The sequence below is a fragment of the Staurois parvus genome, unplaced genomic scaffold (assembly GCF_062004578.1).
Source record: "Staurois parvus isolate SC_StPar_1 unplaced genomic scaffold, SC_StPar_1.0 ptg000168l, whole genome shotgun sequence".
Classification (NCBI taxonomy): domain Eukaryota; kingdom Metazoa; phylum Chordata; class Amphibia; order Anura; family Ranidae; genus Staurois; species Staurois parvus.
Window position 1 is genome coordinate 4,874,916 of NW_028317964.1, and position 27,685 is coordinate 4,902,600.

At 43.2% G+C, this 27,685-nt stretch overlaps 1 protein-coding gene across 1 annotated transcript in view; it reads right to left on the bottom strand.

Annotated features, from left to right (window-relative positions):
• Positions 1 to 1,365: 1,365 nt before the first annotated feature.
• Positions 1,366 to 27,685, bottom strand: part of EFL1 (elongation factor like GTPase 1) — a 601,029-nt gene continuing 574,709 nt past the window's right edge. The window contains exon 20 of the mRNA XM_089676417.1: positions 1,366 to 1,658. Coding sequence (XP_089532543.1) covers positions 1,470 to 1,658 — 189 coding nt within the window. The 3' untranslated portion in view covers positions 1,366 to 1,469. The remainder of the gene's footprint in view (positions 1,659 to 27,685) is intronic.

The window sequence follows — 27,685 nt, forward strand, 5'->3', positions numbered from 1 at the left end:
GGAGAAAGTTTAGCACTGTTGCTACTCTCCCTAGGGGTGGTCGTCCTGTAAAAATGACTGCAAGAGCACAGCGCAGAATGCTGCATGAGGTAAAGAAGAATCCCGGAGTGTCAGCTAAAGACCTACAGAAATCTCTGGCACATGCTAACATTTTTGTTGACACATCTACAATAAGGAAAACATTAAACAAGAATGGAGTACATGGGAGGACACCACGGAGGAAGCCATTGCTGTCCAAAAAGAAGATTGCAGCATGATTGAAGTTTGCAAAAGAGCACCTGGATGTTCCACAGCACTACTGGCAAAATATACTGTGGACAGATGAAACCAAGATTGAGTTGTTTGGGAAGAACACACAAAACTATGTGTGGAGAAAAAAAAGGCACAGCACACCAACATCAAAACCTCATCCCCACTGTGAAACATGGCGGAGGGAGCATCATGGTTTGGGGCTGCTTTGCTGCCTCAGGGCCTGGACGGATTGTTGTCATTGATGGGAAAATGAATTCCAGAGTTTATCAAGACATTTTGCAGGAAAACGTACGACCATCTGTCCGCCAACTGAAGCTCCGCAGAGGATGGGTGATGCAACAGGACAATGACCCAAAGCATACAAGTAATTCAACAAAACAATGGCGGCAACAGCACAGAATACACCTTCTGGAGTGGCCCAGTCAGAGTCCTGACCTCAACCTGATTGAAATGCTGTGGCATGACCTTAAGAGAGCGATTCACACCAGACATCCCAAGAATATTGCTACACTGAAACAGTTTTGTGAAGAGGAGTGGTCCAAAATGACTCCAGATCGTTGTGCAGGTCTGATCTGCAACTACAGGAAACGTTTGGTTGAGGTTATTGCTGCCAAAGGAGGGTCAACCAGTTATTAAGTCCAAAGGTTCACATACTTTTTCCTCCCTGCACTGTGAATGTTTACATGTTATGTGCAATTAAACCATGGCAACATCTAATGTTTGTGTAGTATTATGTTCAGCAGACTGTGTTCTTCTATTGTTGTGACTTAGATGACGTCCAGAGCACATTTTATGCCCAATTCATGCAAAACTCCACGGAATCCCAAGGGGTTCACATACTTTTTCTTGCAACTGTATATTGTCTGTAGTACAGCTCAGAGAATACTGTTATAGACATGGTGGGTGATAATACACATCCATTGTCTAAAATCCAGCTCAGAGAATGCCATTATAGACAAGGTGTGTAACAATATGCATATATTATCAGCAGCCCAGCTGAAAGAATGCTGTTTTATTCCTGTGGTCTCAGAAGTCTCCTTACACTGCAGCAAGAAGCAGCCTACACAAAGTATTCACAGGAGTTATTTAGGGAAATGGAACACCAGGAGTCAATTTTTCTCATCAGTTACATTTATTAAAATCCACTTCATATGTCTCTGAAAACCTAACCAGCAGTACATTTGATTTTCAGAAACAAATGAAGAAGCTGAAAATAGTTATTTGTTCTTGCTTAGAGTTCTCTGCTTCTCGGCATGTTCTACTATCTTCTCTTCCACATACAGGCCTTTACGTTTCCTCACAGAATTCATGTATTTCCTGGCCTGGTTCTCAGAGTCTGCCTTCTCCCCAAAGTGTAAGTATTCCTCCTCCGTGGTGGGTACCCAGAACGGGTCACTAGAAATAACCTGAGAAACAGGAGAGATGTGAAAAAAAAGTAATGAAGAATATATATTATTGTATAGCTACCATTATAGCAAAACAATAGAAAATACACACATGATATAAAGGATGTATACCATTTAAGAAACACTCAATAAAAAGACATTGAAATTAAAAAATGATGGGATGCTGTGTGTGTTATAATCATCTTTGTGTTCTTGGGTCCTCCAATATGCTACTTTAAAGTCAATGACTTCGGAGGCCTCCAGTCTTGCCTGCATCTTCTCTACTAAGTGCCAGGCAAGGGCATATTTCTGTCTAAAGAAGAATAGAGGGAAATCTGACAACCAGAGAGAAGGAAAGGTCAGAGGCCCTAGAAGATGGCCACAACAAGACCTTGAAGAGGCAGATCACAGGCTTGGAATACACAATATGAATTTCATAATGTACATACACTGATCCCAGTGCACCAGCCCATGTTTTCTTGGTCTGTTTGGTGTTGTCCTTTAATAGAGGATATACTGTAAAAACCAATCCTAAAAATGTGCAAAACTACCATGGCTCTCAACACTGTGCCACAGAAGGAAGAAATGATTTGCTCCCAAAGTTTCTAGACAGAAATATGCCCTTGCCTGCCACAGTACGTCAATCTTCACTATATCGGATCAGCAAAAGTAACCAGAATAATTCATGAGCAGACACATTTCTTGCTTTTAAAGATACCTAAAATGTCAACATAAAAGTGATGCAAACCCTTCTTATATGCAATTGGGGGGAATTCTGGTTGCTACAGGCGTCTTTATCCTGTTATTCTTTTTTTGTATAATCTCTTTTATTAGAAATTTTGAGAGTACAAAACAACAATAAGAACAAAAAAAAAACAGTAATAAAAATTACAAAGAAGAAAAGGCCGAGTTGAGTCGATAGGACCAAGAAACAATCAGAGATAACGAAGTACAGTCATGACCAAAAATCTTGTCCCCCCCCGGCATTTCTGTCAGATAATGCACCACTTTGCCCAGAAAATTGTTGCAATTACAAATATTTAGGCATTTTCATGTTTATTTCTTTTGTTTGTATTGGTATGACACAAAAATTTGACTCATCCTTTCTGTTGCGTGTCTCTGTGTGCCACATGGAGCATGGAGAAGAGAAAGAGTAGCAAAGAATTGTCTGAGAATGTGATAACAAAAATTGTGGAAAAGCATGGACGATCTGAAGGTTACAAGTCCAACTCCAGAGATCTTAATGTTTCTGTGTCCACTGTGCACAACTTTGTCAAGAAATTTACAGCCCATGGCACTGTAGCTACTGTCCCTGGACGTGGACCAAGGAAGAAAATTGATCAAAGATTGAAATGAAGGATTGTTCGAATGGTGGATAAAGAACCTCGATCAACTTCCAGACAAGTTCAAGCTGACCTTCAGGCACCGGGTACAACTTGGTCAGCTCGCACTATACATCGCCATCTGAATGAAAAGGGACGCTATGGTAGGAGACCCATTAGGAGGTCACTGCTGACACAGAAACATTAATATAGCCAGATTGGAGTTTGACAAAACTTACCTGATGAAGCAAAAATCCTTTTGGTAGAATGTGCTGCAGACAGATGAAAGCTGTAATTTTATTTTTGGTAAAGCTCATCACTCTACTGTTTTCAGAAAAATAAATGAGGCCTTTAAAGAAAAGAATACAGTCCCTATAGTCAAACATGGTAGAGGTTCACTGAAGGTTTGGGGTTGCTTTGCTGCTTCAGGCACTGCAAAGTCTTGACATGTGCATGACATTATGAAATCTAAAGAATTCTGGGGTGCAATGTAGGGCCCAGTGTCAGAAAGTTGGGTCTCCGTCAGAGGTCATGGGTCTTACAGCAGGACAATGACCTAAAGCATATATCAAAATGCAACCAGAAATGGTTTCAGACAAAGTGCTGGAGAGTACTGAACTGGCCAGCAATGAGTCCAGATTTCAATCCCATAGAGCACCTGTGGAGAGATCTCATAACAGCAGTTGGGAAAAGGAACCCTTCCAATCTGAGAGACCTGGAGCAGTTGGTGAAAAAAAGAGTGGTCCAAATTCCAGTACAGAGGTGGAAGAAACTCATTGATGGTTACAGGAAGCGATTTATTTCAGTTATTTTTTCCAAAGGGTGTGCTACCAAGTATTAAATTGAGGGTGCCAATAATTTTGTCCAATCCATTCTTGGTGTTTTACATACCAATGTCATACCAATACAAACAAAAGAAACAAACATGAAAATGCCTAAACATTTATAATTGCAACATTTTTCTGGGCGAAGTGGTGCATTATCTGCTAGAAATGCAGGGGTGCCAATATTTTTGGCCATTACTGTATCTTGTGTACATACATGTAAATAGGATACAGCATTGGTGTTATAATCCTCCTAACACAGAACTACAAGCAATTGCAAGAGTTTTGCAAACGTAATCAGTACATTTCATAATGTGAAATAAGAATTATCGACCTCTGAAAAGAAAGAAATGTTTGGGAAGGAAAAATAACATAGACAAAAGTACAAATAAATAGTATAGTCTACTGGGTATGCAAGAATCAGAGTGCTTAAAATGTTACTAAACCCACAACAGTAAAATCAGTCAGTATATACAGTAAAGCATGCTTGTAATACTCACTGTAGAACCTAAGGGGTTAATTCTCTGCATTGTGTAACCACTTGCCCTCCAGAGGATTTACCCCCCCTTCCTGACCAGTCCATTTTTTTACAATACGGCGCTGTGTTACTTTAACTGACAATTGCGCGGTCATGCAATGCTGCACCCAAATGAAATTTATGTCTTTTCCCCACAAACAGAGCTTTCTTTCGGTGGTATATGATCGCCTGTGCAGTTTTTATTTTTTGCGCTATAAACAAAAAAGACCTACAAATTTGAGAAAAAAAAACAGTATTTTTTACTTTTTGCTATTAAACATGTCCAATAAAAAAAATTAAAAATCAAATTTCATCATATATTTAGGGCAAAATGTATTCTGCTACATCTTTGCTAAAATATCCCAATATGTGTAAATGAATTGGTTTATGTGACAGTTATAGCATTTTTAGCTATATATATACTGGAATTTGTTTTTAATACTAGTAATGGCCACGATCAATGACTTATAGCGGGACTGCGGCAAACATTCTGATACTGGGGGGAACTGACTTGGTGTCACTGACATCCCCAGTGACACCAATACAGTGATCAGTGCTAATAAAAAGCATTGATACTGTACTAATGGCACTGGGCAGGAAGGGGTTAACATCTGGGGTGATCAAAGGGTTAACTGTGTGCTGTGTGTGTTTTACTATGGGGGCTGTGTGTCTGCTTTCCACTGTAAGCACACTGCTTTGTATGGCTCTGCCATACAAAGCAGCGTACTGGAGATGACAGGGGAGAGATCTGTATTGTTTACATACAGTTCTCTCTCCCTGTCGGTATTACTCAGCAATCACAGTGTGTAAGTGAGTAATCACCATCTGGGACCCGGTAATTAACAGCTGAGACTGTGAATGGTGGCACTGGCAGGGTGCTCGCTAGGCTTGCGCACGCCCCCTACCCGGAAATACAAAACCACCTATACATACGTGATTTTGCGCACCCCTGCCACCCTGTAGCAGTATTCCTGCTATAGGGCGGCGGTAAAGCAGGTAAAAAGACAGTTTGATCCTTTCTTCTCTGTTCCTCCCCCTTTTCAAGCGACCATCTCTTATCTCCTGATAAGACAGACTGAACCATAGGTGTTTGCACATGCTCAGTTTGGTGTGTATTGCTAAAGAGGTTTTTTTTCCTTGGGAGAGTGCATGTGATCAGCACAGGGCCACTCAGCACTAATCAGACAGAGGTCAGGGGTTTTGCATCCTCCTAGAGCAGAAAGAAAACTCCTCCTACAAGCTTTATCTAGTGCTGGGCTGGACACTGGTAGAAGTCACAAGGCTGCTCTAACTGCTGATGAGAAAAGGTATTTAGCAGTTTATATTTACTAAAATAATTGCACTTCCATGTTGTATGTACTGTGGGAGACCGGATATAGTGAATGCAGGGTCTGGGGTTTAGTAACACTAAGTGTGGATATAGCAGCCTAGTATCGGCCAGTGGATGGTACTGACACAGGTTTTATTCCCGTTATTCTGTATCAAATAGGCAATGCAATGATTTACAGGATGGAAAATAACATTTACAATATAATAATTGAAATAAGATAAATAGTACATTTATTTACAAAGATATCTACAGTAGACATAATGCAGAGACATACATTTTGCAAAACCACTTGCCATGTATGTACAAAAGCCTATGAAAAGGGCTTGGCCGCCCCTTTCTAATGCCAGGCAGTACAAGACAGTACAGACTGATCTATGTGCTTAACAAAATGAGCTTATTATGATATTCTTTTTTTTTTTCTTGCTTTTTTTGTGACTTTAGCAGGGGGAAGCATACACAATGAACTGGATGATCACAGAGAATAAAACTCATTCTAGAACCATTTATTCTTTAGAACACTGAATGATAGACATTAGATGGCATGGGCACACAATTGTGTACGTTTCTCGGGGAGGCAGGTGCATTTTCAAGTCTTCAACTAGGGAGCTATTTTGTCACGAAACGACTCCGATAAAGGACCACCATACCCCGCGGTGCTATACAGATAATGTCTATTCATTGACATTAGTCTATACCCTGCCGGAGTTTACAGTCACTTGATCAATTCCCTGTAAATTATTTTTCCCACTGGATGGCTATGTTTGCTCTTAGTATCTCTAACAATGACCTTTCAAGTGTGTCAGCCATGTAATAGATGGGAGAAACAGGAATAAATTCCTTCTTTTTCTGCTTTTCTTTTTCCCACTCAAGTGGTTTGCAATTTAAAAAAAAAATTATATATATATATATATATATACACACACACAGTGGGGGAAAAAAGTATTTAGTCAGCCACAAATTGTGCAAGTTCTCCCACTTAAAAAGATGAGAGAGGCCTGTAATTGGCATCATAGGTAGACCTCAACTATGAGAGACAAAATGAGAAAAAAATCCAGACAACCACATTGGCTGATTTGGAAATAATTTATTAAACTTCACTTGAAGGAAAAAGAAGGATGAGTTGCATCCCAAGAACACCATCCCTACTGTGAAGCATGGGGGTGGTAACATCATGCTTTGGGGGTGCTTTTCTGCGAAGGGGACAGGACGGCTGCACTGTATTAAGGAGAGGATGAATGGGGCCATTTATTGTGAGATTTTGAGCAACAACCTCCTTCCCTCAGTCAGAGCATTGAAGATGGGTCGTGGCTGGGTCTTCCAACATGACACGACCCGAAGCACACAGCCAGGATAACCAAGGAGTGGCTCCGTAAGAAGCATATCAAGGTTCTGGAGTGGCCTCGCCAGTCTTCAGACCTAAATCCAATAGAACATCTTTGGAGGGAGCTGAAACTCCATGTTGCTCAGCGACAGCCCCGAAACCTGACAGATCTAGAGGAGATCTGTGTGGAGGAGTGGGCCAAAATCCCTGTTGCAGTGTGTGCAAACCTGGTCAAGAACTACAGGAAACGTTTGACCTCTGTAATTGCAAACAAAGGCTTCTGTACCAAATATTAACACTGATTTCTCAGGTGTTCAAATACTTATGTTCAATACATTCTTTAAAATCATACAATGTGATTTCCTGAATTTTTGTTTTAAGTTTTGTCTCTCAGAGTGGGAATGCACCTACAATGTGAATTTCAGACCCCTCCATGATTTCTAAGTGGGAGAACTTGCAAAATTGCAGGGTGTTCAAATACTTCTGTTCCTCACTGTATATACATACACACATATACCCACACAATGTATATACTGTATCTGTCTCATCACATACACTGCATGTATGTATCTAAAAATCCAAACTGGATAATCCTCAGTTAAAAAATAAAAACATGGTCACAAGGAGACATTTATTGTGTTACCTCAACTCTCCGCTTTTTCCCGACTGCCTACCGCAGTTTTACTGCAGCAGAGCAGGCCCGCCGCGCCAGACTACGTACATGTGAGTGATCAGTATTTCCAGGTAGGGGGCGTGCACCACCCCTTTTGTGCTGTTATTTGCTACGGCAGAAGCCAATAAGGTCCCGGCCAATTATTCAAAGCAGAGACCTGCTGATTGGCTTAGCATATGACAGAACAGAGCCCCGAGTTTACTAAGAACACAGGGATCAGAATGGAGAGCAGCAATGTGCCTGTTTTTTCTCCCTGCAAAGCAGGGGAAAAAAAAAACACATCGCTTAGTAAAAGCAGCACACATTACACATTGCTAGGCACAAAGTTAGCCGTTTGATTGAACCCTTTTAACCCTAGATGTTAACCCCTTCAAAGCCAGGGTCAATAGTACAGTGACAGTGTATAGTATTGGCATTGATCACTGTGTCACTGGTGATGTCATTGTCAGCTCCCACTCAGTTAGTGTCAGATTGCCTACCACACTATCACAGTCCCACTATAGGTCACTGATCACTGCCATTACTAGTATAGCGTCTATAGCGTAAATTCCAGTATATATATTATACCAGTATATATATTATAGTTTGTAGACGCTACAACTTTCACACAAACCAATCAATATACACTTATTAGGATTTTTTTTTTTACCAAACAAATGTAGCAGAATACATTTTGTATTTCAATGGTTTTTATTAAATTTAAACAGTATAAAACAGAGGCAACAGAGGCAACAAAACACGCCCACGCAGGGGCTATCAATTGCACCGATAGAAAATGCATAATAGAGCAGACAACGCTCTAATTCCAATAAGGCAAAACGTATGCCCGCGCAGGGGCTATCAATGGCACATAGGTTACAATAACATCAGTGAAACTCAGATTATCGCACCTAAAGACAGCTGTCCACTGTCACATCAAAACAAACAGAAAAGGAAAGAAGAAAAGCAGAGAAGAAAGAAAGAGAAAAAAGAAAAAAAAACAAAACAAAAAAAACAAAACAAAAAAAAACACACACCAAAGAGCAAGGGTCCATGAGCGCCAATACAAAACTCCTTCACCTCCCTACACTGGCAGGGGGGAGCGTGGGAAAGGCATATTGCAACCACGGCTCCCATATTGTCAAAAATTTATGTTGAGAGTCGTTGCATATACTCGACATCTGTTCATTGAGCATCATAGTAGTCATACGATCCCGCACCCCCTGAAAAAGTACAAACGGACTCTTCCAGGCCTGGGCAATTGTCCTAGTGGCCGATAAAAACAAATAGGAAGCCAACCGCTGCTGACGAGCCAAGAGGCCCGGTATGGGGCAATGAAGCAAAGCATACCGAGCATCCCGGCGTATGGAGAGATGAAACAAAGTGAAAAGGAGGCCAAACACACGAGACCAAAAACGAACCAACCTCGGGCATGACCACCAGATATGCAGTACATCGCCACGATGGCCACAACCCCGAAAACATCGATCACTACAGGCAGGGTTAGCCTGGGCCAAACGAGCCGGCACCCAATACCAACGAAACAATACCTTATAGGCTGCTTCCAGCGTGGTCGTATTAAACGAACATTTAGCTATGAGTGACCAGGCTTTATGCCAGTCCTCCGGATCCACAGCCACTCCCAGGTCGCGTTCCCACTGAACTACATATGAAAGAGAAGTGTGCGACGAGCATCTGTTCAAAGCTGCGTAAAGAAGGGAGATAAGGCCCGGGGCGCCCGGACGCTGTTGGCAAAGCCGTTCAAAGGCAGATTTCTGATATGGGAAAGCAGAAGTGGCCCTCAGCGAGAGCAGCCAGTGCCGCAATTGAAGGTACCGAAAAAATTCCGCTGGGGGAACATCCCGAGACTCCCGGAGGACATTCCAGGTGGGAAAGGACCGAAAAATCAAAAAGTGTTGCACCTGTGAGAAACCATGAGCCACCCACCAAGAAAATGCCCTCGGGTGGTCTAGACCCGGCGGGAAAAGAGGATTATTAACGATTGGAAGCAAGGGCAAGAAAGGCGACATCAGACCACTGGAGTAACGTACCGAGTCCCAGACTCGTAGGCCATGGAGCAACATCGGACTCAGCACCGTAGGGCGCAGGGCAGGGGGAAGCCATAGAAGTGTCGATAGTGCGATAGGGGCACAATTAGGTAGTTCCAGCAGGACCCAGAGAGGAACGTCGGAGGAAGCGTGCAACATAGACAGCGGGGCAATTTGGCTCGCCTGATAATACTTAGTTACATTGGGTACCCCAAGACCACCTTGGAGTCTATGAGCAAAGAGCGTATTTCTAGAAACTCTGGGATGCTTATTGGCCCAGATAAAACGCATAAACTTCGCCTGAAGCAACCGAAGAAAATGAGGGGGAACCCGCACTGGGAGGGTGCGAAAATAATATAACAATTTCGGCAAGATGGTCATTTTCACTGAGTGAACCCGTCCTATCCAAGACAGGTGCGGAAATTGCCAGGAATGCATAAGAGAAGATAAGGAGCTAAGCAAAGGATAATAATTTGCAGCAAAAAGGGAGTCATAGGTGGGGGTCAAGCGAATGCCCAAGTATTCAAGAGAAGAGGAAGCCCACCGGTAAGGGAAATGGGATTGTAGGCGTGAAACCAAATCTGAAGCCAAAGTAATATTGAGAGCAACGGTTTTATCCAAATTAATACGTAGACCCGAGATCAAGGAAAAGCGCTCAAGAACCCGTTGCAAATTAGGAAGCGTCGTCAGAGGATTAGTAAGGGTCAAGAGGGCATCGTCCGCAAAGAGGCTCAGCTTAAACTCCTGTCCCGCGTATGGAACCCCCGATACATTGCAGTCGGTCCGGAGCGCTAAAGCCAGTGGCTCAAGCGCCAGGACAAAGAGTGCCGGGGACAGTGGGCAGCCCTGCCTCGTCCCTCGCCCAACAGGAAAGGGATCCGAGAAATATCCAGCGTATTTAACGGAAGCCGAAGGAAAGGAATACAAGGCTTGAATCCATGAGAGAATAGAATCCCCAAAACCCCAGCGAGACAGCACAAACCGCAGATATTCCCAGGATAGAGAATCAAAAGCTTTATATATGTCCAAGGACAGTAAGAATCCTGGGATTTTCCGTTGTTGCAGAAAATGTATAAGATGGACCACCTTACGGACGTTATCACCCGCCTGCCTCCCGGGGACGAACCCTACTTGGTCCCTGTGGACCAGGCTACACAAATATTTATTGATGCGAAAACTAAGGATCTTGCCCAATATTTTCAAGTCTTCATTAAGAAGAGAGATGGGCCGGAAGGCTTGCGGTTCCTGGACATCATCGGTCGTCTTAGGAATCATAGAGATATGTGCCCTAAGTGCGTCCGGAGAGGGCAAGGAGCCCTGTCGTAACTCATTACAGTAGGCAGCTAAAAAGGGTGCCAAAAGGGCTGAGAATTTTTTATAATAGAGACCGGAGAAGCCGTCTGGACCTGGGGCCGCGGTGGACCGTAAAGATTTGATTGCTTGTAGCACTTCCGGTACGGTGACACCTGCGTTGAGGGCCGCCTGTGCTGCCTCGGTTAATCCAGGAAGATGGAGGTCCTGAAAGAATGCCTCTGCCTGGGCCACAGGGAAGGGATCTGGGGCAGCATAGAGGCGCGAAAGGAAGTCCGAGAATCGGGAAACAATCTGCTGGGGATTAGAAGTACAGCCACCCGTGGAAAGTCGAAGCCGAATCGGTTTATGGGGTTTCCCCACAGAATTTAGTTTCCTGGCTAGCATGGGACCGGGCTTATTAGCACACGAATAGAATTTATGTTTGGTCCAACGCAAGGCCCGTTCCGCCTCCGAAGAGGCAAGGAGGTCCAATTCTGTCGCCAGAGCGTCCCGAGCGCGTTTATGGGCCACGGATGGAGATGACTTCCAACGCGCATCCGCAGAGGCCAGGAGAGAATGAAGCTCCTAGAGTCGACGTTCCCGCTCCCGCTTCCGGACCGCACCAGCTGTATAACATGACCCCGCACGCAGAATACATTTTAAACCTAAATTTATGAAGAAAATTATTTTCTTTAATTTTTTTAATGGACATGTTTTATAGCAGAAAGTAAAAAAAATATTTTTTTATTCAAAATTTTCGGTCTTTTTTTGTTTATATATTACAAAATAATAAAAAAAAAACAGCAGTGATTAAATACCACCAAAATAAAGCTCTGTTTGTGTGAAAAAATGATTTAAATTTAATTTGGGTACAGCGCTGCATGACCGCGCAATTGCCAGTTGAAGTAGCACAGTGCTGAATAGCAAAAAGTGCCCTGGTCATGAATGGGGTAAAATCCTTCAGAGCTCATGTGGATAAAATTTGTTTTTTTGTGCAGTAAAGCCAATGGAGTGTTTCAGCATCACCGGCAGGTGTGTTCCAGGATCACCAGATTACATATAAAAGTTGAACCAAAACTGCAATCATGCAGAAGAACAGAACTAGCATATACAGTATATCAAGGTTTCATTTTTAATTTGAATACATATTTAACATATTAAACATTCTGAAGAGCAAGCAGGTAAAACTGAAAGCCAAATAAAAAAATAAATGCTAGAGAAAAGTCAAAACTCCTAATTTGCATAGTTGTTCCAGGTCACTGATTCATAAAATACTGAAGCCAAAGCTTTAGCATGACAACCAGGTAATTAGAATTTTCAGAAGTGAAGGTCACCAATGGTAGAATGCATGCATCTTCCATGTGTGTATGGAAACCCCAACAGCTCTTAGCACACTGCTGTCTAAAAATTCAGCGTTTGAAGGCATACAGGTGTTTTTTTTTTTTACTGACCTAAATGCAGCCCATTGATTTCAATGTGCCTGTACACACAGGCACATAAACATGTGCTGCATATAGATAAGTGAAAAAAACAAAAACACAGAAATCTTGCCGGTCAGTATTTTACATGCATACAATTATTATTATTATTATACAGTATTTATATAGCGCCAAAGGGTATGCTCAGCGCTGTACAGTAGCAAGGGGGACATAACGTGAGACAAGACAGTAACATTACAATACACGAGGGGTTCGAGGGCCCTGCTCTTTCGAGCTTACAATCTAGGAGGGAGGGGAAGGTGGCACAGGAGGAGATGGCTGTGGGGGATGGAGTGGTGGGAGGAGTGGAGGAGGTTAGTTGTTAGGTGAGGTCGGGTGTTAGGTGAGGTTGGGGTAGGCGTCCCTGAAGAGCAGGGTTTTCAGGGTGCGCCTGAAGGTGAGGAGGGTAGGTGACAGTCTGATGGATTGGGGTAGGGAGTTCCAGAGGATGGGGGAAGTCCTGGAAAAGTCCTGCAATCGGGCATGGGAGGAGGAGACCAGGGAGCTAAAGAGCAGGAGGTCCTGTGAGGAGCGGAGGGCACGGGTAGGGTAGTATCTGGGTATCAGGTCAGTTATGTAGTTCGGGGTGGCATTGCGAATGGCCTTGTAGGTCAGAGTTAGCAGCTTGAATTTGATGCGTTGGGCAATCGGGATCCAATGAAGGGATTGGCAGAGGGGGGAGGCAGATGTGGAGCGGTTGGTGAGGTGGATGAGTCTAGCTGTGGAGTTTAGGATCGACTGGAGTGGGGATAGCGTTCGTTTGGGTAGGCCAGTGAGAAGGGAATTGCAATAGTCCAGGCGTGAGATGATGAGGGAGTGTACAAGTTGTTTGGTGGTGTCTGGGGTGAGGAATGTGCGTATCTTGGAGATGTTGCGGAGGTGGAGCCTGCAAGATCTAGATAGCAGTTGGATGTGGGGTAGGAAGGAGAGGTGGGAGTCCAGGGTGACACCCAGGACTTTGGCGTGTGGGGTGGGAGAGATGGTGGCGTTGTTAGTAGTGATGGAGAGGATGGGGGCACGGGGTGGGGGGAAGACCAGGAGCTCGGTTTTGGATAGGTTATGTTTGAGGAAATGGAGCGACATCCAGTCTGATATGTCGTTTAGGAGGTGGGTGATGCGGGCAGAGAGTGAGGGGGTGAGGTGGGGGGTGGAGAGGTAAATTTGGGTGTCGTCGGCATAGAGGTGGTAATTGAAGCCGTGGGAGTGAATAAGTTTGCCAAGGGAGGAGGTGTAGATGGAGAAGAGGAGGGGCCCTCTTATGCACAAATTATGCACAAATACACACCTACCTGTCTAAAATGTTAATTTGAATTTGGTTAAAAGTCTTTTTTGGGAGGTGGAATTTATTTTGCTTGTATATGCACAAATACGTGCAAAATAAACTAAGCAAGAACTTTTGGCCAGGAAAACTGATGTTAAAACATCAATACCATAACAATGAACTACCTTTTGGTATATTAAATATGCTACTGAAACAGTTTTGTCATATCTGATAAGTACAAATAAATACCGGTTGATCTTGTCAGAAATTCAGAGCTGGCCCATGCTCACTTCTTCTATAAGCCCTCCTAATACTTACTCTGAACTACAGCAGGCTTTCTGAACCTTTTAGGCTCTATTCACACCGAAACTCTAGGAGTTCCCAGAATGATTCACCGCTACAACAGTTCTCCGTTCCCGGCTGTGGTAGGGGGCAGTGTGGTGTGTGATTCAGGACATAACACAACTCCCTTTTTTTTGTACAAACTTTATTTGGAGTGTACAAAATGTACACTTCGTTCATGACAGTGTGATGCACTACCTTATATCGCCATGCTATTCAGCAGGGGCGTCCCTAGGGTTGGTGTCATCCGGTGCAGTAACACTTGGTCACACCCCTTCAGACAATCCCCACAGGATGGATCGGATCTGCGGATTGAGCATAATGGATCGGAGTCCAATCCATTATCCTCCCCAATTCGCAGATCCGATCCATCCTGCGGGGATTGTCGGCTTGCTTTAAAACTTACCTTTTCATGGAGAGATCAATTAACCCTGTATAGGTTGCATGCCGACGATCCATGCAGGATGGATCGGATCTGCGGATTTGGGAGGATAATGGATCGGACTCCGATCCATTATGCTCAATCCGCAGATCTGATCCATCCTGTCGGGATCGTTGGCTTACTGTACAACTTACCTTTTTGTGGAGCGAGTTTGGTGTCACCCTGTGCGGTAGATGTCACCTGGTGCGGCACGCACCCCCCGCACATGCCTAGGGAGGCCCCTGCTATTGTTCTGCGCTAAAATACAGCATGTCTGCACTGCAGTGTGAATGAGACACATAGGAAACAATTGTTTCCTGTATGCCCCTGCGGTGACAAACGATTTACAATGCAGTAAACCATCTGTCACCGCACATAGTGTGAATTAGTCCTTAGACATGGAGGAACCCTTGAAATAACTTTACGGTCTCAGGGAACCCTTGTCAATAATTATGATGCATCAGTGTGATGGCTGCTGGGAAGAATCCTCCTTTCATCTGTGGTCACTGGGAGGAATTCACCTCTTACAGAGCTACAAAGACCAGTGGGGTCAGTGGATGCAAATCTGAGAGGCAGAGATTGCTCAATGCTCAAGGAGCCCCTTGCAACCTCTGAAGGAATCCTGGGGTTCCACAAAACCTTGGTTGAGAAAAGGTAGACTGGAGAAGTCTATGTTGAGAAAAGCTAGACCTAGTGTCTATGTTGTGGAGATAAGGAGAGTAGGGGGGTTTGAGAAATGTAGCCATACAACTGAGGGGGCTGACACCACCCAGTCCACAAAAATGCTGTGTGTTGTCATTCAACAACAGGATTTAGTAGCTGAATGTATTTCTGGCAAGTCAAAAGGTGTTTCCTTAAAATGGTTGTAAACCTTCACATATAACCAGTGAAGTGACTGGCCTGAGGTGATGCACAGAGTTGAAACAAAACCTCCTATATAAGTTGTACCTGTTTATCTGCAGTCTTCTCTTCTCTACATTCATTCACAAACCAGACTATATACAGCTATCTGAGAGTTCAGTAAAGGGGGAGGAAAGCTGAAGTTACAATCTGCAGAGCTCAGTGAGGAGAGCTTTGAGAACTGATTGGAAGTAAGAGACATCCCCCCCCCCTCCACACAGCTCACAGCAACAGAGCTGAGGCTGTCAATCAGCTGGAGATCCCTCCCCCGTCACCATTTTTCTCTTGGTGTCAGGAAAACTTGCCAGATGTGACACATGCCGATAGCAGAGGAATGGAGCAGCAGACAGAAATGACACTTAGTGCTCTTAGTTAAGACAAGAGATACAAATGCACATTCCTAACGTACACGTTTCCTGGAAAATTAGCTGTGTTTGTAAGCTGGTGGTGTAGCGACCATTGGCCGGAACCGAAGATAATCATAGCAGAAGAACATCACCTCCACACTGTAGATCTCCAACATGGGTCCAAAGCTTTATATGGCAGTCATACAGTCAGAGCAAGAGCAATGTTTTGAAATCTCGCAGGAGGAATGAAGCAGCAGACAGAAATGACACTTAGTGCTCTGGACTGAGACAAGTACACATTTTAGAGGGATATGCTTTGTTCACATTTCATGTCTGAGGTTTACAACCACTTTAAATGCAGGGTCTTTGAAGGGACAAAACTGGGGAAATGTGCATGGAATACAAAGATGTACTGCGAATGTTTATTTTTTATTTTGCTCAGACATGCACTTGAAAGTGTTTGTAAAGTCTGAAGGTTTTTTACCTTCAGGTAAAAAACCTTCTTTGTACAGAAGCCCCACCAGCCCCCTCAATACTTTCCTGAGCCTCATTGCGATCCAGCGATGTGAATGACAGCCTTGGCTGTCCTGGGTCTCTGCCTCTTCATTGGCTGGGACAGCCATTGGCTCCCACTGCTGTCAATCACAGTCAGTCAGCTAATGAGGAGAGAGAGGCTCTGTGAGTGAATGAACACACAGAGCAGCAGGTGCCCCCATAGCAAGCTGCTTGCTGTGGGGGCACTCAACAGCCAGGAGGAGCCAGGAGAGCCTGGGGGGACCCAAGAAGAGGAGGATCCAGGCGGCTCTGTGCAAAACCACTACACACAGCAGGTAAGTATAGACATGTTTGTAATTTCACAAAAAAGGACCTTTTTATTTTATTATTATACAGTATTTATATAGCGCCAACAGTTTGCTCAGCGCTCTACATTATAATGGGAGAAAGTACACGAGACAGTACAGTAATAATACAATACAATACACGAGGGGTTCGAGGGCCCTGCTCCTTGAAGCTTACAATCTAGGAGGGAGGGGAGAGTGGTACAGGAGGAAATAGCTGTGGGGGATGGAGTGGTGGGAAGAGCGGAGGAGATCGGCAATTATGTGAGGACAGGGCAGGCTTCTCTGACGAGATGGGTTTTCAGGGTGCGCCTAAAGGTGAGGAGGGTAGGTGACAGTCTGATGGATTGGGGTAGTGAGTTCCAGAGGATGGGGGAAGTCCTGGAGAAGTCCTGCAGTCGGGCGTGGGAGGAGGAGACCAGGGAACTAGAGAGTAGGAGGTCCTGTGAGGAGCGGAGAGTACGTTTTGGGTGGTAGATGGATATCAGGTCGGTGATATAGTTTGGGGCAGTGTTATGAACAGCTTTGTACGTCAATGTTAATATTTTGAATTTTATGCATTGGGCAATCGGAAGCCAGTGGAGGGATTGGCAGAGGGGGGTGGCGGATACGGTGCGGTTGGTAAGGTGGATGAGTCTGGCCGCGGAATTCAGGATAAACTCCTCCCCCATCCTCTGGAACTCACTACCCCAATCCATCAGACTGTCACCTTCCCTCCTCACCTTCAGGCGCTCCCTGAAAACCCACCTCTTCAGGGAAGCCTATCCCACCCTCACCTAACAGCCGCTGCCCTTCCCTCCTCCTACCACTCCATCCCCCACAGCCGTTTCCTCCTGTGCCTCTACCCCCTCCCTCCTAGATTGTACGCTCGAAAGAGTAGGGCCCTCTTACCCCTTGTGTACTGTTTGATGTTACTGTTCTGTTTCATGTATTGTCCCCCCTCTATTGTACAGCGCTGAGCAAACCCTTTGGCGCTATATAAACTCGATAAATAAATAAATAAATAAATAAATAAACTGAAGTGGGGATAGCCTGTGTTGGGGTAGGCCGGCGAGGAGGGAGTTACAGTAGTCAAGTCGTGATATGATAAGGGAGTGAACGAGTTGCTTTGTAGTTTCTGGAGTTAGGAACAGACGTATTTTGGAGATGTTGCGGAGGTGGAGTTTAGAATCGCTTTAAACAAGCAGCCTGCCTTCGAACTGAGTGAATGAGATACAAGCAGTAAAAGCACCTCTGGCAATCACAGTTTCCATGTGTAATTGTGAGTTGGTGGCCAAATGCCCTTTAAGCCCATTTTATTAAACCAGGCTTAGTAGAAGGAAGAAAGGTGTATATCATGTTTTGTCTATTCATGCTATATACATTTGATTTGTAACTGTGTTTCTTGCAAAGCATATAGAAATGATGATGGGATTATTCAGCCATTATAACACATGACATCACTGCCCTCCTACAACACATAATGAGCAGCATGTTTTCACATTCATATAGAATACAGGAAAAAAGGTGTTATTATCACGTTGAAAGGAAAGTCGTACAATGTAATGTGGCCAGATTAAAATGTTCTACAATTCCGCAGTATGCGCTCTGTGGTTATACTGAACACACGCTGAACATACATTATGTAATTATACAGCCAGGCTCTTTGGCTACATAAAACGCAGATGATGTACTTTGAGAGCGGCGAAGTAGAGAACGAATCCAGTGCAACATTCCTCCCAGTACAAAAATCCACGCTATAATCGTACAGGGTAATCCTGCTTTTGCATTCATAAACATCATCTCGGAAAAAAAAAAAAACGAAAAAACAAAAAAAACAGCACAAATGGCAAATTACCAAAAAAAGAAAAGCTAAATGAGCAATCAATGCTGCTCTCTTTCTGAAAGTGGGATTGATTGATGAGAAAAGCTTTTGGTCTTATCTGTGTGTTCAAACACAGGGCTGTGATATAAAGCATAAAATGACAAATTACCCGAGCTAAATTAGGAAGTTGGCAAGGAGCCCCGAAGTCTCCAGCGGACAGACAGGTACCATTAAGTGCAGGACAGATGGAGTGAATCTTAGCAGTAAGTAAACATCTATCCAAATCTTTTTCTGCTGAGTGAAAACACCAGGCTCCTCCAATGGGAAATCTGTCACATTGCATCTGCTGCTGATACATGATACAGCACAAGCATAGGTAAAGCAGCAGTCCTTGTCTACCACATTCCCCAGACACCGCCACCATCTTTAACCATTTGTAATCATGGGCTTGTCTGTCTGGGTCTGGGCAGGGGCACTGGCCACAACCACAATGATCCTTTGTCTGGGTGAAGTGCGGAACAGAAAGGACACTGATTATAATAACCAAGGAAGGACTGGGTGGTCTATATGAAGAAAAAACATACAGGTCCAAGTGCAACAGCAAGATTACAAAGATAACAAGCACACTACAAGAAAAAAAACAAAAAAAAAAAAACAAACAAAAAATTTCTGAAAAAAGGTTTGAACTTTCATTTGGTAGTATTTGATCGCCTGTGCGGTTTTAATTTTTTGCGCTATAAGCAAAAAAAAGATGACAATTTTGAGAAAAAAAACAATATTTTGGACTTTTTGCTATTAAACATGTCCAGTAAAAAAATTTAAAAAATAAAATTTCGTCATAAATTTAGGTGAATTGAGCTTTCTTTCAGTGGTATTTGATCACCTGTGCGGTTTTAATTTTTTGCACTATAAGCAAAAAAAGACGACAATTTTGAGAAAAAAACAATATTTTGGATTTTTTGCTATTAAACATGTCCAGTAAAAATAAAAAAATAAATAAAATTTTGTCATAAAATGTATTCTGCTACAGGTCTTTGTTACAAAAAATCCCAAATGTCTAAATTAATTGGTTTATGTGAAAGTTATAGTGTTTACAAATGGCAGTATAGATAATGGGATTTTTTTTTCTCTACAAGTAATGGCAGCGATCAGCAACTTTTAATGGGACTGCAGCGGAAAATTCTGACACTAGGGGGGACTAACTTGGTGTCACTGACATCCCCAATGACACCAATACAGTGATCAGTGCTAAAAAACATGACACTGGGCAGAAAGTGGTTAATGTGAAGGGCGATCAAAGGGCTAACTGTGTGCAGGGAGTGTTTTACTAGGGGCCAGAGGGTGTGTGCTTCACTGTAAGAACACTGATCAGGATGGCTGACGAGCAGTGTGCCCGAGCTGACAGTGAGGAAGACTGTAAACAAAACAGTCTTCCTCCCCATCGGTGATTGTCGGTAATCACCGGGCGCTGGTGGGTAATCACCGGCCGGGACCTTGTGATTGAATGGCTGCACGGGTAGGGTGCGCCCCCTACCCGGAAATGCAAAATCACACACATATATATATATATATATATATATATATACACACACACACGTGATTTTGTGCACCCATGCGGCCGTGAAGCAATATATCTGCTATACGGTGGTGGGTAAGCGGTTAAAGTGATTGTAAACTCTCACCTTGTAAAACAATCCATGCAGTTTTAGAAATGAAAGACAAAACATTTGTGTATACATATAAAAAAACATTATATACATCTTTTTTCCCTCTTTGTTTTTTAGAAGTGATCACATACCCTCTGTTTTCAGCTGCAAAGAGGTGAGGTAGGAGAAACAGCCAGACACTGATCTTCCCAGTGAAAGGTTATATGGGGGGGCGATGGTCAAGAGACAAGCCGGATCGAGAGTTGAACCATCTATGGCCAGCTTGAGGCCTCATTCACATGGCCATAACACAGCCATAAAATGTTTCCTGATCATTAGGGAAGGAACCAAACTGCGGCATAAATGATCAGAAAATACATCCTTTTTTAATGTGGAAAAATTGCCTTTTTTTTTTCTTTTAAATTATTGGTATACATGAGGTAGGGGAAACACAGCATACTGATCTTCCCAGTGAAAGGGTATAACGGAGGGGCGGGGGGGGGGGGGGGGGGTGTTCAAGAGGCAAGCCGGAAGAGAGCAGGCTGAGTTCCCAGAATAGCTAGAGAACTGACCACACTGTTCTCTCATGACTACTGTGGTCAGTTTTTAAATAGAAAAGCAGGGGGACTGGTAGGAACACCAGGGATTTCACACAAAGAGAGCAGGATACTTTTTCATACAAATACATGGTACGAGACATTCCCAGGGGTTCTGCGCAATTCACTGTTGCGATGGATGTATAGCCACCCAATGGTGTTCTCAATGTGTGCTGACAGTGAGCACTACCAGGGTGCACTGATACCCAATGATTCCCCTATAGTTCCGGCTCCTGACGTTACTGAAGAGCGGTGTACACAGTAGCGTTAGGCCTCTTGCACACGGAGATAATAATTTACTGATGTTTATCTTGTTGACAGAAAGGTCCTGAGTAAGACAAGCCATACATGATGCGATTTTGGTTGCAGGAAAGAAAATTTCTTGATTTCCTCATCAAGACAGTCAGTTCCTCCTGGGGAGTCAGTTCCTCCTGTGGAGCTATTGTGTTCTCCCAGTGGTGGGTACACAGTGATTACTACAAGTGGCTATAATAGCAGATAGCAATAATCACACGTAAAGTCCTAAAAGTTGGTTGTACCCAAATTGTGTAGCAAATCATCTTGCCCATAGATGGTTTTAATCTGGGATGGTCCCTGCTGAATCCGGACGAGATTTGAACCATCTATGGCCGGCTGGAGACCTCATACTGTATATATGGCCATAACACAGCCATAAAATGTTTCCTGATCATTAGGCAAGAAACCAAATTGCAGCATGAATGAACAGCAAATACATCCTTTTTTAAGCCCTTGACGCCTATCGAACGCAAATATGCTGCCTCTCAGCGTCTGGGCCTTGACATCGAGCGGCCGCATATTTGCATGCAATTAGAGAATACATATGTGCTGAGAGCGCACGCCCTGCGCGCTCCCAGCACATATGTCCGCGACTCCTGGAAAGGTCCCGATCTCCCCTTTCGATCAGGACATTTTCTGATCATGTGACCACCGTGACTGCGACCGATTGCGAATCACGACGGTTACATGACCCTAAAACCCCGCCCCGCTTCTGAAACTCTTAAAGGGCCGGCGCGAAGAGGTTGTGTAAAAATTGTCCTTTTTTTTTTTTAAATTAATGGCATACGTGTATACATTTGTTCTCAGATGCAAATTTTTGGATTTTGTGTTATGGATCTGTTTACGCACCTGTGTGAATGTCTCTATTGAAAACAATGCAGCTGCATTCAGATCTGTGAATAAATAATGGTTTTAAATGCACTTTATTTCAGCCAAGTGAATAAGGCCTTAAATGTTCAGTAAAAGCTTTGCGTATGCATAAACGTGTGTATGTGTAAAATTCTTCTTCATTCTCTTCTAGTTACCAGTGATGCCGTATACACAGGTAAACAGACATATGTGTGCAAATTTCTGCACTCATTCTATTTTATGGCTCCGTACTCATTACTGTATTACTGATCTTTACAAAGCTGTGTGCATTGTTTTATAGACAACAAGGTATCTGTGTTCAAATCAGCGAAAAACAGATGGCAAAAATCAATAACAATAAAAGTATATATGGACTGCTATGCATATGTTGTAAATGTACAGACTTCATACACATACAGTATATGCATGGCAGCTCATATGTATTAAAAGAGGTATAGACTCCAGACAGAGAGAGATCATATTACCCCGGTACAAATCATTAGTAAGACCTCATCTGGAATATGCAGTTCAGTTTTGGGCACCAATTCACAAAGAACATTGGGGAACTGGAGAAAGTACAGAGAAGGGCAACCAAACTGATACGAGGGATGGAGGAGCTCAGCTATGAGGAAAGATTAGAGGAACTGAATGTATTCTCTCTTGAGAAGAGGAGATTAAGGGGGGATATGATCAACATGTATAAATACATCAGTGGTTCATATAGTGAACTTGGTGTAGAGTTATTCACTCTGAGGTCATCACAGAGGACAAGGGGCACTCTTTACGTCTGGAGGAAAAGAAATGTGATCTCCAAACACGGAAAGGTTTCTTCACAGTGAGAGCTGTGAAAATGTGGAATAGACTCCCTCAAGAGTTGGTTCTGGCCAGCTCAGTGGATTGCTTTAAAAAAGGCCTGGATTCTTTCTTGGATACACAGAATATAACTGGATACTAACATTTATAGGTAAAGTTGATCCAGGGAATATCTGATTTCCTCTCGGGGGATCAGGAAGGAATTTATTTCTCCTGCAGGAGCAAACTGGATCATGCTTTGCTGGGTTTTATGCCTTCCTCTGGATCAACTGTGGGTATAGGATTATAACTTTTTTTTTAATGGTTGAACTGGATGGACTTTTGTCTTTTTTCAGCCAGACTAACTATGTAACTATATAGATTTACAGCAGCTTGTGGATCACACGAACACTCCTTGAGCTGTAGATCTGAAAATTGTTTCAGCAGTTCCTTGAGTTCCTAAGCTTTTTGACAAAGGTTCCTACAAATTTAAAAGATAGAGCAATGATGGAATAGACTAATAATGCCACCATTTTGGGCCTGGTTACTCCAGGTGTGTTGGGACTGTGCTAGGTAGCCATGCCCAGCGCAGTCTCAATGAAAGACCAAACAAAAACAATTATTCACTATTAGGCCAGTTCCCACTACTAGTACTACTAGTGCTGTAGTGGTGTGCTCTGAAAAAGTAAAGCAATTTCTTTTTAGCGCAGCATGGTATGACATAATGACATAATTCTCCGCATCACACTACCCTGCAGCCAATAGAACTTGTGACATTTGAATGGAGTTCTAATTAACTGCTTTCCATCCACCCTATAGCAGAAATACTGCTACAGGGTGGCCCGTGTGTCCAAATCACTTATATATCTGTGATTTTGCATTTCCTGGTAGGGGGCGCGCGCGCTCTATCAGCACAGCCATTCAGAGCCGTGGCTGTCAATCATCGGGTCCCGCCCGGTAATCACTCTCCGGCGCCTGGTGATTTCCAAAGATCTCTAACAGGGAGGAGGACTGATTTGTTTACTAACAGTCCTCCTCCCTGTAGCAAGCGTACACCCAGAGATGGACGCGGTTCAACCATTTTTGCTTCAACCTCCATCTTGGCAAAGGGTCAACCACCTTGACAACCATATTCCCCCTCATTCTCCCCCTTCCTCTCTGCTCATACACATTGACATATGGCCTGTGTATTAGGAGTGTCACAGGCCAGCCAGGGCACAGCAGGAAGCCCCGAGCTATAAAACATTTTTGAGCTGAAGTGCCTGGTTGTCTAAGAGAGCTGTGCAATCTAGCACATCGTAAAAGATAACGCAAGCCTTCCCAGGAGTTCAAAGACATTCCAGAGAAGCACGAACCAGATAACACTTTTAAAATCCATTTTACCCTATGTCTCATATCTTGGAATCTGAGAGACTTACATAAAACCCAGGCATATCTTCAGATTGGCCACAAGGAGACAAACAGTTTGATAGGTCACACTCCCTGACTGAAATACCTAGGAAAGCAGAAAATTACATCTCTGGAACCCTTCAAATATGTATTTCATATTTCATATCTACCCGTTCCTCAGGTGTGTCTGCATAATAATCTACCCGCGGGTGGAATGTCACTTGTGCATAGGGAAAGTTATGAGCAAAAATATGAACTATAAGAGATTTTGGCTCTAGCTTAGGTCTACGCACAGATGATCCCTCCCTAAACGGGGTATTGGTCCTTGACTTCAGAGACACCCCCTGCTGGGGAACTACAAAATGGGTTGTCAGGCCTAAGAAAGTTAAGTTGAAGAACATCAGAACCACCTGGGGAGACCTGTGCCCTTTCACTCTGAAACTTGATCTGCTTAACCCAAGGCTCATTGGCAAGTACTTTAACCCTTTAACCTCTTTTCTGTTACCTCTTTGCTGTGCTATTGTTCTCTGTATATATATATATATATATATATATATATATATATATATTGGTTACATCTTTTTTCTGTAAATATTTTTATTGCACCCTTTTGACCTTTTAGTAATAAATCTTTCCTTCTGAAAGTGTTGAACTGTTTCTATAGCTCTGTATTGCAATGTACGAATTCCTGCCTCTAAAAGAGTGCTACTGTGTTTGTTTAACCTTCTGTATAACCAGTCTGCGGTGACAGTGTTATGCAGATGATTATCTCAACCATTATAGTGTTATTGCTGATATCGCCGAATTCCCTCTTTCTCTGTACAAAAAGGACATGGTGGCAGTGTGAAGGGTTAATTGCGTAATTAACCTGACCCAGTAACAATCGCTCCCATCTGCCGGTACATAGATGGTGGTCCAATTAGCTGAAAAATCGTTTTGCAGGGTGCAGCTGGGCGTGGCATTGTTACGCACGTGACATCACGGTTTTAGATTGGCTAGTCCTTCGGTTACGAGTTTGGTGAGAAGGTCAGGGCTCCGACGCCGCGTTCGTCACACTCCCTGTCAGCTCAGGCACACTGCTCTGGATGGCTGTGCACAGCACAGCCATCCGGAGCAGTGTGCTTATAGTGAAGTAAGCCCCCTAGTAAAACACTCCCTGCACATAGTTAACCCTTTGATTGTTCCCCATGTTAACTCCTTCCCCCTTTTTTTAGCACTAATCACTGTATTGGTGTCACTGGGGATGTCAGTGACACCAAGTCAGTTCCCCCCCCAGTGTCAGAATGTCTGCCACAGTCCCGCTATACACCGTGTTCCAAATGATTATGCAAATTATATTTTTCTCATTTACCTAAATAATTGATGTACATAACAGTCAGCATAATTCTCATGTTATCAACTATTAAGAGTACAATTCAAATTTTATTGAACAAACCTCCTAATGATAACAGTATTTTTTTTAAACATAAAAAACCTACAATGCACTGTTCCAAATTATTACGCACAGTAAGTTTCAAAACACTTTATAGGTGGTAAAGAACTGAAAATTGTCGTTGTGTTTGCAGCATATTTACTGAAATCAAAAGCTATTTCAATCAAACTTTTAACAACATTTTAACTTTTTAAACATTTTAACAGGTCACGTTACATTGTAACATAGGAACCCTTATTTGATAGCAGCTTCACAAGTCTTGCATCCATTGAACTTGTGAGTTTTTGGACAGTTCCTGCTTGAATTTGTTTGCAAGATGTCAGAATAGCCTCCCAGAGCTGCTGTTTGGATGTAAACTTCCTCCCACCCTCATATATCTTTTGCTTGAGGATGCTCCAAAGGTTCTCAATAGGACTGAGGTCAGGGGAGGATGGAGGCCACACCATGACTTTCTCTCCTTTTATCCCCATAACAGCCATTGATGCAGAGGTATTATTTGCCGCATGAGATGGTGCATTGTCATGCATGAAGATGATTTTATTATGGAAAGCATAGTTCTTCCTTCTGTACCAGGGAAGAAAGTGGTCAGTCATAAACTCCACATACTTTGCAGAGGTCATCTTTACACCTTCGGGGGCTCTAAAGGGGCCGACCCGCTCTGTTCCCATGATTCAGGCCCAAAACATGACTCCACCACTGCCTTGCTGACGTCGCATCCTTGTTGGAACAGGGTGGCCATCCGCCAACCATCCACAACTCTATCCATCTGGACCATCCAGGGTTGCACGACACTCATCAGTGAACAGGACTGTTTGAAAATTAGTCTTTATGTATTTTTCTGCCCAATGCAGCCGTTTCTGCTTGTGAGCATTGGTTATTGGTGGCCGAATAGAAGGTTTATGCACAGCTGTAAGACTCTGGAGGACTCTACACCTTAATGTCCGTGGGACTCCAGAGGCACCAGCAGCTTCAAATATCTGTTTGCTGCCATGTAATGGTATTTTAGCAGCTGCTCTCTTGATCCGATGCATGGATCTGGCAGAAATCTTCCTCAATGTGCCTTTATCTGCACGAACCCGTCTGTGCTCTGAATCAGCCGCAAATCTCTTAATAGTGCGATGATCATGCTTAAGTTTTCGTGAAATATCTGATGTTTTCATACCTCGTCCAAGGCATTGAACTATTTCACTCTTTTCGGCAGCAGAGAGATCCATATTGCTTGAAAATGGTGCTCTGCTTAATAATGTGGAACACCGTCCTTTAGTAGTTTTTCCTTAAATTGGGCTCACCGGCCAATCTAATTATCACAGGTGTCCGAGATTGTTTTCAGTGATCAAAAGAGCCCTGACACACAATGCCATCCATGAGTTAAACTGAAAAACAAAATATTTAATCTTTGTGACACTTAAATAAAATTTGCATAATAATTTGGAACGCGGTGTAAGTCGTTGACTGCTGCCATTACTAGTGAAAAAAAAAATCAAGTATACAGCCATTTGTAAACGCTATAACTTCCACGTAAACCAATTAATGTACACGTATTGGTTTTTTTTTTTTAGCAAAGACATGTAGCAGAATACATTTTGGTGTAAATTTATGACGAAATTTGATTTTTACATTTTTTTACTGGACGTTTAACAGCACAAAGTCAAAAATATTGTTATTTTCTCAAAATTGTCAGTCTTTTTCCTTTTTATAGCGCAAAAAATTAAAAACGCACAGGCAATCAAATACCGCCAAAAGAAAGCTCAATTAGAGGGGAAAATTTAGGTGCAGTATTGCATGACCGCGCAATTGTCAGTTAAAGTGACACAGCTCTGTAACGCAAAAAAAGGCCTGGTCAGGAGGGGGTAAATCCTCAGGAGGGCAAGTGGTTAAAAAAAAGTAAGTGTAATGCGCCAGAATCAGTGTATTGGCACTGTTCCTCCCAGTGCACACTAGCCTATGTAGGATTTGTGTCTATAGACTGGTAATGTCAAACCTGTGATGTTTAACATGTCTGGAAAAATAAAATGACACCAAAGAGGACACCATTCTGGGTCTGGTTGCTCCTCTTGCACCCTGCTCGATGGGTGGACATAAGAGGAGAGATGGTTGGAACTATTGTCAGGTTTTTGTTTTTTTTTTTTTCTTGCAGAGCAAATATCCATTCCTCACCTTCACCTTTATGTCATGAGGAGGGTGCATGGCCAACTGAGATACAGAATCCAAAATCGAAAAAAATGACCAGCACTCCAGAAATCACAGATCTCAAATGTTTACCAAGGTCTTTTTTGAACTAACATAGCTTGTGTGGCAAAAAGTGTACAACCACTGATGTTTTGGAGACTCTATGATCCCCTTTCTGA